At 37.3% G+C, this 14,980-nt stretch overlaps 2 protein-coding genes across 2 annotated transcripts; both read left to right on the top strand.

The window, feature by feature from the left end:
- The first annotated feature begins 7,339 nt into the window (after nucleotides 1-7,339).
- Nucleotides 7,340-12,893, top strand: LOC108366267 (voltage-gated potassium channel subunit beta-2-like). Its single transcript, XM_017620606.1, has 6 exons — nucleotides 7,340-7,441; nucleotides 8,358-8,676; nucleotides 11,233-11,360; nucleotides 11,449-11,795; nucleotides 11,904-12,122; nucleotides 12,768-12,893. The coding sequence occupies exons 1-6, from the start codon at nucleotides 7,402-7,404 to the stop codon at nucleotides 12,867-12,869; spliced, it is 1,155 nt and encodes a 384-aa protein (XP_017476095.1). The 5' UTR covers nucleotides 7,340-7,401; the 3' UTR covers nucleotides 12,870-12,893.
- Nucleotides 12,894-13,055: 162 nt separating this feature from the next.
- On the top strand, nucleotides 13,056-14,369 carry LOC108366269 (transcription factor kayak-like). Its single transcript, XM_017620608.1, has one exon. The coding sequence runs from the start codon at nucleotides 13,089-13,091 to the stop codon at nucleotides 14,337-14,339; it is 1,251 nt and encodes a 416-aa protein (XP_017476097.1). The 5' UTR covers nucleotides 13,056-13,088; the 3' UTR covers nucleotides 14,340-14,369.
- Nucleotides 14,370-14,980: the final 611 nt, after the last annotated feature.

Here is a 14,980-nt window from a genome sequence, read left to right as displayed (position 1 = left end):
CGGCGTTTCCAGACGCGCCGGCGTCGCCGCCGCCGCCGATTCTTTTTGATGTTGAACACGCCGCCGCCGCAAAGCCTGTCGGCGTAAACCTCTAATCTCTAGCCACACCAACTTTCCGCGAATATTTGCCGCAGCATTTTCATTCATTTATGAAGGAGAACGACAGCAGTGAACCTTCGCGAAGGCATCGCTGCCACTTATAGCTACATATATGAACGCACGCTGTTTGGTCCACCAATACATACGCGTACGAACAACAGCGGAAATTTTTTCTACCTAACATTCGCGAACGCGAACTATCTGGACTGGTTTTATGCTTCACGTTCGCGAAGGAGAATCAATACAGAATATTTGATACGTTCACCTTCGCGTATAAAATCATAAATGTATGTTCGCGAAGATTCATATATGAATATTTCCGAACCCTGGTTGAAACCATTTGTATTCATTCACTTCAAAACGTGGAAATATCAGTGTGAGCAAATGGTTGTGTGTTGCGTCGTCCCCGCAGGAAAATTTGAAATCATGAAATGGTGAGGTTACGCTTGAAATTTTCCAATTGGAATTTGAATTTGGTCTTATAGTTCATTTCCACCAAATCCTTAACTGCAGTTTATGCCTATTGCAACAAGGAGATTACAACTCGAAGGGAAAAGCAAAAACTAATAAACAAACCTTACCACTCACCCTATGTTGAAATTCTTGGAACTTATCTGAGCTCTTAACTGCAGTTAAACCTCTGGAATGTGCCATTAAGCTTCCTCTCTGCACCTAATACCCCTCTAAAGGGTGTCGAAACTAGAACTGATACAGCGGAGGTTAAAATCAAGAGCGATAAGATAGTATTTATTAAATCTATTTCTACAGAAACAAGTGCGAAAATTCTGGTTAGATAGGCTGGAGAAGAGCCAGCTAGAGAGAGCGTTAACCCAACACCTTTTTCGGCTGATGAGAAAACTACATAGACTTCGCCGGTTTGGAATCCCATTTCATATCCAGCCGGGATGACGCCTTTGGCACTGCGTAATAGTCTAGAGGTTAGACATTTTTCTTTAACTTCTTCTTCGTAAGTGCCAGTCGTTCCTCCTTCTAGCTAGCCGGTAGTGATGTGCGGTTCCGAGTATTTAAATAACTAGTTCTGTCGAGTCCGGTTCCAAGGAGAACCGGGAATTCGGACCGTGTAACGTTTCCATTAAAAAAGATAATTTTTTCGATGTTGCCAGGCTGATATCTTCATATTTAGACTTTATGACAAGACAACTGACACAGCCATGTGGCTTAATCTTTCTTCTTATACTGGGCATCAATCAACTTTTTCCGTTCATGATGGTGATGTCAGCCTAAGTCTTCTTGAGAATATTACGTGGTAGGGCCGAGGCACCTTCCCCTTTATGGGTCCAGAAATTTCATGTGCATGTTCTTTTGCTTTAAACGTTCGCCGTGGTCGTCATCAAAAGAAGACACTCTCACTAAGGTGGGGTGGCGGGTCCCAAGACCAGCGTACAACCAAAACCTGGGAAAATTTTCTGAATGCCCTTAATAAATGAGAGATCTGCCCAAAAATATGTATCGGCTCTTGAGGAACTTGTCACTCATGCAGACGATTTCATAGTGCATCCCTTAAGTTTTAAGGCACGCCTATTACACGGTTGAAGAATTTCAAGGCCATTGTCTGGACCGGAATGACCGCCTCTAGGATGAAAAACCTAGACCGGTTTAGTAAAATCTCTAAATCTTTTGGCATTCGCGGATAAAACTTTTTTAATGGTAATATTAGGTATGCAATTTGTTTGCCTGAATAAGTGGAAAAAAGTTAAAATTCGTATTGGAGCAAAAGATATGGACTGGGTGCATATAGTAGTAGCAAATTAGTGGCATTTGCGAGGTCGCTAGAGGCTTAAATCTTTATACAAAGAACGTAGAAGTCCACATCGGACATTATATGTTACTCAGATTATGGTGATAGCGATAGTTGCGATACTGAAAGAAAGAGCTATAGTTATATTAATGAACAAAACATAAAATATATATTTCGTATAAAGATTTTACCTTAAAGTAGCCCTAGTAAAATTTTCGAATAAATAAACAAATATGAGAACATTTTAACCCTCTAGCGACCTCACAAATTAGAATTTTTCAGACGTTCTAAACAAATGGAACAAAACGACGCTTTCGTGAGAGAGCTAATTCCCCGTGAAATTTTATTATACGTACCTAAACTACATATGTACTTCGTCCAGATATAAATTTTAATGATCCAAAAAAATTGCAAACTAAACATGGCCGTAAACAAATTAGGTCTGCAAATCCAAAAAAAAATTGGAGATTTTACTTCATCGATCCAGGTCTTTCATCCTAAGTTGGAATCATTCGTGCCGCACAAAACGCTGTTGAATTGTGTTATTTATTTAAATGCAATAGTGCGATGCAAATACAATTTTGTACCCGTGGGTGTTATGTTCGTTTAAACACGATCTACTGCTATAAATACTATATAACTATATATATCTATATATTGCTCTCATAATAACCCTTTACAGTGTTATAGACACTTTTAAATTAAATAAAAAACGCTATTTCGAAATATAAAACTTAAGCAAAATCAAACATTGGCAAATTGCAATATTATATATGTATGTAGGACCCACAAGGTTGCCACCAACGCTTGTCAACTTACCAACATTTATTGGCACGCATTTCTACGGCCAGCGACCAAGCTTCCTGTGACAAAAATTTAAAATGTAAATTAAAACGATGCCGCCAATGCCAACGCGGTTACAATTATTGGCGTTTTAACTACTTTTGCTGGCAACAGCAAAAATTTGCCTACAGATTATCATGGCCCTGTTACACATGCAAGCGGTCTGACCATGGTAGAGGGCATGTAGGAGCGAATGGAGGTACATCTGTGTAGCTGTTGCGATGTGTACATCCCATAGTTCGCCACCACTAATGAAGTTGTAGCAGGCGAGCGACATTGAGGGTTACATTAAGCACTTGCCATTGTTGTGCGATTTCAGCATTATGACAACAAAAACAATAATAGTTGACTGCAACTAAAAATGGGCAGACGCTTTATTACAAAAACAATATCACATACATATGTCTAGTGTGCTGTATATGTACAGGTGTATGAGTGCATGTGCGCAATTAAAACAAGTGTAATTACCAACGTAACTGTAATTACTTTTGCTACTAGAAATCCAGTCAGTACTCATAGAAGTAAACTGCTTTGCAGAAAATAATTTAAATAAAATAAAATGCATTGGTTGTATGTAGTAAAAAAACAACGATAATAATAACATTAGCTATCATTTGAAGTAAAGTGCTGGGACTTGCGAGTATGTGCATACACATTTACAACAACAACAACGAACAACATGCTGTTGTGCTGTCCTGCATTTAAAGTAGTTAAATTATTTAAAAATCAGAGTTTGCCACAGAAGCCATTTTAATGCTTCGTTAAACCAGCTACCAGTTTGGTGCACACAAGTCTACTTACATATACATAAATATCCAGCAAGTGTGTTTGTATGGGTGTAGGCTTTAAACTGGGCCAGCAATGTAGAGAACTTTGTGGTTGCAACATTTACGCATCTCCGCTCGTGTAAACGTTTATTTGCATACAAACACACAAGCAAGCTAGCGTAAATATATATCTGCATATGTAGAGTGAGTGGGCAAATGCATGTGCATCAGAGACCTGCTTTGATTACTAATAAAATTGGTGTACTTATTTATGATCCATAAAAATTGGTGGAAATGAGTACTCATACTTATTCAAAAAAGTACTATGAATATTTCCCACCAAAACAAGAACAAAATCAAGATATACTTACTCTTATTTGTGCTGGAAATTTTTGCCTCTAACGAGTATAGTCTGCCAGTTCGATTTTACACATTTTTTCGTGCATTGAAAAGCTGAACTAATATGCACAAATTCCAGTTCATGAACCATTATTTAAGGATAGAAGTCATACTTGTTCGTTATGAACTATAATTATACCTGTTTTCGGCAGTGAAAGGTCAAACTAGCCAGTAAAAATACTAGTTCATTAACTAGTATTTGCTAAAGCGACGCCCATATCGACGATTTCGAACAACTTATCAGCGACATCTGTCTTTTACTAGTAGCACTAGTGTACCCTGCAGGGTACAAACAGAGAAGTTAGTCATTGTACATACTCTCGCTTCGTTTGCCGTGCGTAAAAGAGCATTCGTGGATATGAGTGAATATTCTTCAATGACTAATATCCACTTATACTATTTCTTGTTGTATTCAACCAAGGTATTAAAAATACGAATAATTGCAGTTCCCTGATGTGCATACATGCTTACACACATACAAAGTCTTATGTAGCACTAAAGTTGCAAATTGGTGAGTAAACTGTTTTTTATGTGAAAAGAATCAGCTGGATTACTTATTTGAATTCTGTTTGTGAAAATTAAAGGCTTGTGGCTATTCTGCGAAAGCTATAAAAATTAAAATATATGACACATGCATATGTAAGCACACGTGGGCATTTCCATTGTTGCATCATATTTAAAAGCTTTCTTTTTCCATTTTTCCATTTCATTGGAAAACATCAATATAGTACAGGGAACTGGATATCTACTTTTTTGTTTTGGATAGCCATTATTCTTATTCATCCAGCAGCTATGCAGATAACGCTCGTGCTGGAGTAGAGCGCATTTGGAGCTGTAATTCTTGGCTTCTCAGTATTCCAGGAAAAGTTAGTCTCAAAAATAAGCCGCGAAAGCATTGCCTCTTTTAACAATTTAAGATTGGCGCCATTTAGTGATAAAGTTCGAAAGAACAGACCTTGTTAAGTTTTGAAGGGATAAAACCCCAGATCGTTACTTTCTGCCTACATATCTTTCCAGGGAATTAAGTGCAGGCTTTAGTCGAAATGAATTTTCCTATGACCTGTATAACTAAGTCATCGGCGTACACAACAACACTAATGGCTTTCGATGTAATGAGAAGCATAAATTGATTCAGCACACTCTTCCATAACAGGCAAGCTAGAGTTCCACCCATAGGAGTAGCTATTTTCGTTAAATCAGCGTTACCAAATGACGCACTCATGCTTCTACCACTGAACCTATTGTCGATCCAGAGAATAATCAAGGGATCCCATTATGTGACTTTTTTGATACGTCTATTTATGGGTTGAATAAATAATTTTTTCTAGGCTATGCTGGGTAGCTTTCCCTCACAGCATTTAAGTTTGCTTAAGCTATGTAAATAAAGTGGCAATTACAATAACCTCAGTTATCCTTGAGCTTAAATAATACCAGCTATCGCAAGCAATTGCTTACCACATTGACTCAATGCCAATCAAAAGAGCAATCAGTCAGACCAGACCATACTACCGAGATGCCAATTTAACACCGAACACTCAATAAATAATAATATTAAATATTAAGTGACCCAGAGAAAATTGCATTTACAAGCCACTTACTCGTTCGTATGTACGAGCGTAAAGAGTCAATCGCAGGATTACCATTTTATGCCGTGCCAACAATCGACGACCGGCTTATAAGGACAAATAAGCGCAAGTGGTAACGTGAAAGCCAAATAGTCAGTGCGTGCGCGTGTTGAAGTAAATGTGTAAATATTCTCATGAAGGTTTGCGAACAAAATAGCATTGGCAATCAACGCCGAGCAGTTCAACTGAAATTAGCTGAAATTTTAATCAAATGAGGGGCAAGCAATCCCAAGTGCTGCGGCTTTTTGCGTGCGAATTGCGTGCCACTACAGGAAAAAAAATTCAGTGCAAGCGTGACGTGTTTTTTTTATTTCGATTTCTTAAATAATTTGAAGGCATTATTTGTTGCTATTATATATGTATGTATGTGTGGGCCATATGCGTGATAATTTCTAGCAGTGTTAGGAAAAATATTATTTACTAAATACGAAAGTATTTAGGTATTTACACACGTTGTATTAAATAACCAAGTAAGTACTTAAGTCGTTTGGGTCTCACAAAATACCGAGTAGATAATATTTACATACTGTATGTATGCTACCGTGTACTCAGATACTTGATAATTGTGGCTTCACTTAATACTGTAAGCAAGCTCCGAAATCCCGAAAAGCCCGGAAGGCCCGCCACATCTCGAAAAATATAATACGAATAGTACCGAAAAAAATCTTGAAAAAATAACGAAAATTTGCAAAGTTCCTAAAATAATACTGAAGAGTAAAACATGAAGAATCTGGAAAAAATCTTTCGAAGGATACAAAGAATCTCTTAAAATGTTTCGAAAAATCCCGAAAATCGCGAAACTTCTATAGTCAATCTATAAAATATAAAAGCAAAAATAATCGATTATAATAATAATAGTTTCTCTTCCTGACCAGTTTAGTATTTAAAAATCTACCCTCAAATACTCAAATATTTGAAATTTTGCAGTTCCTAAATACTTCAATTATATTTTCTTAAGCCTTTAGCAACCGCTACAATCCTAAGATTTTTTAACCTTCGTACTTAGTCGTCTCTAATTCTCAATATATGGGTACTTGGTATCCAAACAAATACTTTGAACACGAAATTATCTAGGCGCAAATGGCTGAAATAAAATCCACTTCCGCAAAAAGTTATACTGTATGTACATACTTTAGGGTGGTGCTTAAAATATCAACATGTAAATTTTTTTTTGGGCACCCCTTTATTTTGCCACGAAATATTATTCTTCTTTGGAAGTAGCGCACTGATTAGTGCATAAACCCAAGCGAACCATTGCCGTAAGGCAGCAAAATGGAATGAAATGCAAGAGGTTTTTATGTTTTTTTAGTGTTACTGAATTATATTTTTTGCGGTTTTTGATATTCGTTTGAGAATTTCTGTGCATCTTCATACAAATTTTTCATTTGAAATAAATTAAAATTCTTGTTTAATTCAAAGATAATTTTATGTGCTAACAACACTCGAAAATAACGAATAAATATTTCATTTACCACAGAAACCCGCAAAATAATTTAAAATTAACAATTAAAATTATAAAAAAAAAATATTTTCAATTAAAAAACCCCTATTTCTTAATCTCGCATTTTTCTCAGTTTTCTCTATTATACCACACTTTTGGCACTTGACAGATTTCTCAAATATTCTTCAATTTTTTTTTAACAGGTTTATTTTTTTCAAACATTGATAGCGACCGCTAAAATTATTTTTTTTGTAATTTTGAAATTTTTATGCGAGCAATTATTTTGTACATATAACAAAATAAAAGGGCTCCCAAGCAAAATATAGAATTCTAAATTTTTTAGGGACCACCCTAATGTGCATACCTTGTTTTATTTTTTCAAAATATAAAAATTTTCCAATTTACTAATTACTTTTTACGCTAAATTTCAATTGCAGGTGCCGGGCCCCAATAGCGTCACTCGACTGCATGGAGGAGTTCAGTGGTACGGGAGGTCATCTTGATTTCGGTATCAAATTTCTCACTACCAATTTCTGCCGCTTGTACTCGTGTTCAAATGATTAGTGTTCTCATTTTGTTCTCATACTATTTTCGTGTGTGTGTGTGTGTAAACGTATTTGTTCAATTAAGTCAAGTATTTACTTTTCAAATACTAACAAAATTAATAAGTTTTTGTGGTAATTAATTACCTAGTATTTTCTTGGTTTTTATAGTGTGAAAAGAGTATTTGAGAAATTATTGTTGCTTCATTTGTTTATGTACATAAAGTATGTTTGTTGTTTTCTCAAATAGTAACTCATAAGCTCATTCATTCATCATTACATTCATCAATCAATTAATCAGTATTGTTGTTGTTTAAATAGATTACATTTGTTGTAAATGTCTATAAATCCAAACACCGAAAATGTAGCGCAACACTAGGTAAAGTTATCTATCAAAAACATGCAATTAATACGAAATTCATGTCCTGCCAATTGAGGTTGTGGATTTTTTTTGTTCATTAGTTTGGAATTCTGTGCAGCACGCACACATGAAAAATGAAAATATGTCAAAATGTCCAAAATGTCAACTTACACTCAATTCAATCTACAAGGCTGAGTATCGTTTTTGTAATTGCTTAATTAAAGTTTGCTTCCACACCTACTTCATAAATATGCATCCATGTAAACAAAAAATACTATACTCCTATGCCGTGCACAAATTTCCCTACAACAAATTAAATATTTTAGTAAAAAATCAAAAAAAAAAACACAAAAATAAAACCTTTGCACGCCACTGTACTCGCTGCTCGCAATTGGTCGTTAACTCATTCGTTTTGCACGTCAATGTCGCTTAGTTTAATTAATTAATTCGCCTTTGTTTGACCTCATTCACTAATATTCTCTTCCCGCTTCTCTTGATGTGTGTGCGCGCGCTCTTTGAAGGCCGTTCGATAAGTTTGGGCTCGAATCCGGCACTACCGTTACGCCATGGCTCCACGCCGACGCCCGGCTTGCGCTACAAGAATCTTGGCAAGAGCGGCTTGCGCGTCTCCAACGTCGGTCTGGGTACGTGGCCGGTCTTTTCGCCCGGCGTTAGTGACGAACAAGCCGAAGCCATATTGCGTTTGGCCATCGAGAGTGGCATCAATTTATTTGATATCTCTGAGGCGCATTCAGAGACGGAAATTGGAAAGATTTTGCAGCGCACCGGCTGGAAGAGGACCGCATATGTGATTACCACAAAAGTTTACTGGAGCACCAAGTGAGTAAAAGCAATAAATACCCATGTACATACCAGGGACGGTAATCATTATGAGTAAAATAATTTAAATCAGCATTTAATCGTTATATTATTAGTTTTATTTTTTTCGCTCTAAAATAATAATTATTATTGATTTTTATTTTTTTTTTTTTTGCTCAATGAAAACGATTATTAATCGATTTTTATTTTTTCGAGCACAAATAATGATTATTTTATGATTTTTATTTTTTCGCTCAGAGATAACAATTATTATTGAGTTTTATTTTTCCACTTAAAAATAATGATTATTTCTAAAATTGAAAAAGCTTTTTAGACGCAACTTACTGAAATTTTTACCTGAAAATTTTGAGACTTATTCCTTTAACTAGGGTGTCGCTACCTCTGAAAAAGATACGTCGGAAAACGCGCTGGCATAGCTTTTGATTTTTTTAAATGATCATTATTCTTAAGTGAAAAAAATAAAACTCAATAACAATTATTATCTTTGAGTGAAAAAATAAAAATCATAAAATAGTAATTATTATTTTTAATCTTTATTGGTTAAATTTGAAAAATAAAAATCATTGTAAATTACGGTGGGACGTTTGAAAACAAATACGTGTGCATAAATAAAATTGCTTTACGACAATTACAGCTTGTTGATTTTTTTTTGGTTAAAATAAAAAGTAATGATTATTTTCCGTCCCTGATATATATATACATACATAGATATTTTTAAATGAGATTTTAATTAAAAGCAAATGTATTTAGACAGTCAAAATATGCAAATATTAAGCCGATATTTCACTTGGCATTGAAATGACAAAAAGTTGATGCCATTTAAAATATTCCAAGTTGAAACAGACGTAATGATTATTTTTATTAATGCAATGGCACGACTATATTTTAGTACCCAACATTATTATTTAAAATTTCCTCATTTAATACCTAGTGGAAATTCGGCAAAATGTTTAATTTTCACTAGGCATTTAAATAGAAAAAAATACGAAGATAGTTTCCCCACTAAACAAATCGTGTGTGGAAACAGACTCAATGACATTCATTTATAACGCAATGAGTGTCATTTTTAATACCTGAATTTGTCATTAAAAAATGTTTGTCATTTAATGCCTAGTGAAAGTAAGGGGTTAGAAGTGATTTTATAGAGTTTCCCGCTTCGTAAGCTCGTATTTAAGACTGCCTGACCCATCTGCCATTTACGTAGGTAGCCTTAGAAAATTATTTGGGTGCATACACAACCACCATAGAGTTAATTATTACGCGACCTGCAATTGGGGGATGTTCAGAGAAGAGTAGGGGGAGAAAACTAAGAATAGGGAGAGAGAGAGCTTGAAATGGTGGCAGGCAGAATTGCAACCCCCAAATTTTTGACCTGGCCTACTTCATGCAAGGACGGACATAAAAACCTGAACACAAGCGCTTAAACTATACCTCAAATACGGAAGAAATACTTTTAAAGCATTTGAATGGCGACATCGATGGCGAGTTTGATGCAGAAGGACCCAGGCCATGATATAGAGACGAAGTCTACGTCCCTTCACTCGAGATGAGGATCATATCGTATGTACCCTGTCCAAACTGTTAAGAATTCTGGCTTCAGATATAAAAATTTTACTATTAACCAAATTTTCACACTGTCCTAAAAGCACAAAATGATTCTGGATAAGTAAATTCGCCAATACTGTTATGCAAAAGCAAAAGGACTTATGGAGAAACTTGTGTAATGGCATGCAATCTATATTATAAGGTTCCAAGCTCAGAAAGGAACACAGTTCACCTGGTGTGCCGTGGCATACTTATCAAGATCCGATGGGACGTAGACAGAAACTGGTGAGGAATCCTTGGATCTTCTTCTACGCACGCAATCAGGCACTGAATAGGTCAGTCATGGGAACAAAGGCAGTCCGTTGATCTCCATAAGAAGCAAAGGACCTCTAATACATATCACAAAGACTTTGGACCTATAAGTCTACCATCAAACCAATTTCAAAGAATCACTCGAAATCAAACTTACGACATAACAGAACATCTATATGGAAGGGGAGTCCATTGAAAGCATTGCACGAAAGCGTGTCGCACATTGAGCAGAATTCCACAATTTAAGCCGAATAAAAACGTTTCGCTGAGGTGCCTGCAGAACACAGCAGAACAGCCTATATTGCTATCGGAAGACACGCGCGTAGGTAATGATGTGTGTTATTATGTCTCACAGCGTAAATTCAAAGTTAACAGAGTCAGGTCAAAGCTTCTACTATAAATATCAAGAGGTGTGGTTTTGTGAACCTAGGAAGCTACTTCGATCGCATCGGTCGAAGGCCTTGAAATTCTCCACGTCCAAGACTTCATTGAATACTCACTGAGCTGCGAAACGTTTGTGGTGTAGGAATAACCCATAGATGATCAAAAGCATTTCCTCCCTTTTCGTTGTTTAATGAGATCATTAAGAGAGTACCTTGCCGCAGAAACCGAAATACTTACTTTTTGCTCCTAATTTCAAGATTTTTCTCAATTTCTTCCAAATTTTCTATCGCTTTCTATTTTAAATCTCCTCCATAGATCCGAAGAACGTGGCCTTTCACGCAAGCACATTATCGAATGTGTTAAGGCGAGTTTGCAACGTTTGCAATTACAATATATAGACATTGTGATTATACATAAGGCTGACGCAATGTGTCCCATGGAAGGTAAGAAAATGTATATTGACAATTATGTTGAAGAAAATTTTTGTTATTCACGCCTATCCACCTCTCATTATTACACACTTGCGCACAGAAGTGGTACGTGCCATGAATTATGTCATTCAGCAAGGTTGGGCAATGTATTGGGGCACAGCACGTTGGTCGCAAGTCGAAATTATGGAAGCCTACACAAACTGCCGTCAGTTCAACTGTATTACGCCCATTGTCGAGCAATCCGAGTATCACATGTTTTGCCGCGAGAAATGTGAACTGTATTTACCCGAAATGTATAATAAGATTGGTGTGGGCCTAATGGCTTGGGGACCGCTATCGATGGCATTGGCCGATACGCAAAATGGAGAGAAACTCTTCTTGCCAAAGGGATCATTCAAGACGAAGAGCCAAAGTTATTCATGGACCGAGGATGAAATAAACCGAAATGTAAGTTAAAAAAAATTTAGGATATAATATTACGCCTAAATATGGATATATTTTTCAAGAGCTTTTCTTATTAAATATGGGAAATTACTTTAAACTTCATACTTTCAGGCGGCCTTATCGCCACAAGGCAGTTGGGGTAAAGATCGCGTTGACGAGGGACGTCGGCATTGTGATCGTTTGCGCGATTTAGCAGCGCTGGCCGAAAAATTGGGTTGCAGTCCAACACAGCTCTCCATTGCTTGGTCGCTGAAGCATGAGCCGGTGCAGTGTTTGCTTTTGGGCGCAACTTCGGCCGAACAATTGCATCAGAGTTTGCAATCCTTGCAGGTGAGTTACACAAAATTTTTTTAGCTAAATAAGGGGTGTGCCTAAAAGTATGCGACTATCATTAATGGGCACGTCTTTTTTTAATGCAGATATTAGGGTTTCCTGTTGGATATTAAAAAAAAAACTTTTAAATTTCGGAGCCTCTGGACAAAAAAAATTGCAGGAATTTCTAGAATTCCACTGCTTGAGTTAATTATAAATATGTACATTAGACCGTACCGGAAAAAAGTTCACCGTGCTCCATTAAGACCAGAGAAATTTCGAAAAACAAATTTGTTTGCTGAAAATATTTTTCGGCAAAGCTTCGGCATTTTCAGTCGGATCTTAAAGTAGGATATATTTCCAAAGTTCATTGACCTCAAGTACGCCTTTATAGTACTTACCCACCATTAAAAAAAAACAAATTTTTGTTGCCGAATGTAGATGCCAAAGAAAACGGTAAAATGGCCAAATTTTTTTTTTTTTTTAACTGCATTGCGAAATTACTTAAGACTACTTCAAACTTTTTTTGTTTACTTGTAAAGTGGTACGATCTAATGTACATATAGGCATACAGAAATATACAAATATACTTATTTATGTACAATATTTATTTCAGTTTCTCTCACACAACTATGTATTTGTTCTCTTTTCCTATACCTCCAGCTACTGCCACGCCTCTCAACCAGTGTTATGATGGAGTTAGAGCGCATATTAGAGAATAAACCGGTGCGGCCGCCAATGATATCGACACTTGCACTTCGGTGACAATCAGCCTGCCCTCAGGGGCCACCTAGCCTCAGTGGCGGTGGCCCTTGCGGGGCAGAGTCACCGAAAAATGAGGAGGAGGCGTTCTGTGAGGAGGCGGATGCGAAGGATGCGTCGAAGCAGGGTTTCTGTGTTATTCAGTGACAAAAGGGGTCCTTAGATAACGATAATAAATTTTTGAAAGCGATTAGTAGTAAAACTAGTTTAAGTAGTACAACAATGACAACAACAATAAGCAAGCATGATTTACAACTGCAGCAGCAGTTGCAGCAACAACAGCAGCACCAACAACAACAACAACAACAACTATTACTACTACATCAGCCTGAGCATACTCAGCAGCAGCTGCATGTCCATTACACAGACCGAGAACAACAACAACAACAACAGCAACCACATATACAAACACAACAACAATTGCGTTCTTCAATTTTATCAAAACAACCTACGACCAATAAAAGTTTGTTATTCAATGATACCGTTAATAGTAGCTTAGTCGATAACACCATAAATATTTACGATTTACACGCTGCGACGGCAGCACCAGCAAACACCAGAACAACAACAACAACAACAGCAATAACTACTACTCGCTTAGATAGTGCAACCGCAATTATACAAATAGATTCGCTTAACAACAACACAACTAGCTTAAGTGCCACCACAACCGCCATAACAACCGCCACAACACCGACCAACAACAACGGCACAGTGTTGATCGCAAGCGACGCGACCGAGGCGGAGCCTAAGGTGCAAAAGCGCCGTTCATTGTTAAATTTTAAGTCTTTCGACTTTCACATCAAGTCATTGTACTCGGGCTTGCGCAACGGCAACAAACATTCGCACTCGCAATCGTCTTCGTTGGGCGGTGGTGGTGACGGCAGTGGCGGTAGCAGAAGCGGCGGTCCTGGCGTCGGCGATGGCACTACTGATAATGCCAACGGCAGCGGATTGCTAGCCGACACACCACCCGGTAGCAGAGGCGGCGGCACCGCCATCAATAATCGTATGCCACCCTATCTCAAGATCGAATCGGTCGATGCTGAGGAAGCGGAAAATCTGCTGCTCGATTATCCACAATCGCCGTACTCGTCGCGTCGCAATAGCTCACACGAAGATGATAATCGCTCCAGTTCGCAGCTGTTGCACATCAATCGCTACGATATGTGTTCGCGTTCGCAGGCCAGTTCGCCGTCGCCGTACTACCTGTCGCCGTACGCCATCGATTCGGGCAACATGCGACGCTCCTCCACGTCGGACATTATGTCGTGCAAGCGCAGCGGTACGTCCAGCGCGAGCGATAGCCGCCGACCGAGCACAAGCGATCTGTTGCGGAAAGCGCGTGAACGGCGCGGTAGCGAGGCGCGAATGGGTCGCAGCGTTTCGCACAGTGGACTGCCGCGGGGCGGACCGCGATTAGGGTCGAGTGGCGGCGGCGGCGGTGGACGGCGCACGAGTATGGCATTTTAAGAAAATTGTTTAGTGAAAAGAAAGTAAAGTAAAGCGTAAAGTTAAAAAAGAATGAAGGAGAACTGTTTGTTGTATGCCCGCTCACAAGCGAGGTGGATCTAAACGAGTTACATACATACATATGTATGTATGTATATGAATTGTTGATGCTCTACATCGTTATGCAATTAAGTGCTTATGAATTTTTAAAATATAATTAGAAAGTTTAAAATTATCGAAACAAATAACTAGTCAAGTATTTATAGTTATAGCTTAAATATTTATTAAATACAAATTGAAGCTTAAATTAAATAAAATAATAACAGAAATTTAATTAATAAAGCCTATAAAAATTAAAAATAATTATAAAATGTTAAAAAAAATAATAAAATATTCAAAAAAAAATAGTATGGAAAAATTTTCATTGAAACTGTTGATAACCAAAGCTGTTTTATAATCCTTGAAACAACTTGTATATTCTGACACAATTTTTTATAACTACCGGTCGAGCCAAGTAGCGCTCGAACACTCGTTGTTTTGTTTTTGTTTTAATTACATAAATACTTAAAAATCTCTGGTACTTAACAACACGTTCGGAATATTAAGTATTTTCATCAAAAATTTCCAAATATTTTATAATATGGGCCCATGAATGCAGTCAT

The sequence above is a fragment of the Rhagoletis zephyria genome, unplaced genomic scaffold (assembly GCF_001687245.7).
Source record: "Rhagoletis zephyria isolate East Lansing unplaced genomic scaffold, Rhagoletis_zephyria_1.1 Rzeph_scaffold_02208, whole genome shotgun sequence".
NCBI lineage: Eukaryota > Metazoa > Arthropoda > Insecta > Diptera > Tephritidae > Rhagoletis > Rhagoletis zephyria.
Note: the sequence above shows the minus strand (reverse complement) of the source record. Positions and strands in the feature narration are given on the sequence as shown.

Coding starts and splice junctions, on each gene's coding strand:
- LOC108366267 (XM_017620606.1), top strand. CDS start 7,402: ATGGAGGAGTTCAGTGGTACGGGAGGTCATCTTGATTTCG. Junction 7,442..8,357: donor GGGAGGTCATCTTGATTTCG/GTATCAAATTTC, acceptor CGCTCTTTGAAG/GCCGTTCGATAAGTTTGGGC. Junction 11,361..11,448: donor CGCAATGTGTCCCATGGAAG/GTAAGAAAATGT, acceptor ACTTGCGCACAG/AAGTGGTACGTGCCATGAAT.
- LOC108366269 (XM_017620608.1), top strand. CDS start 13,089: ATGACAACAACAATAAGCAAGCATGATTTACAACTGCAGCAGCAGTTG.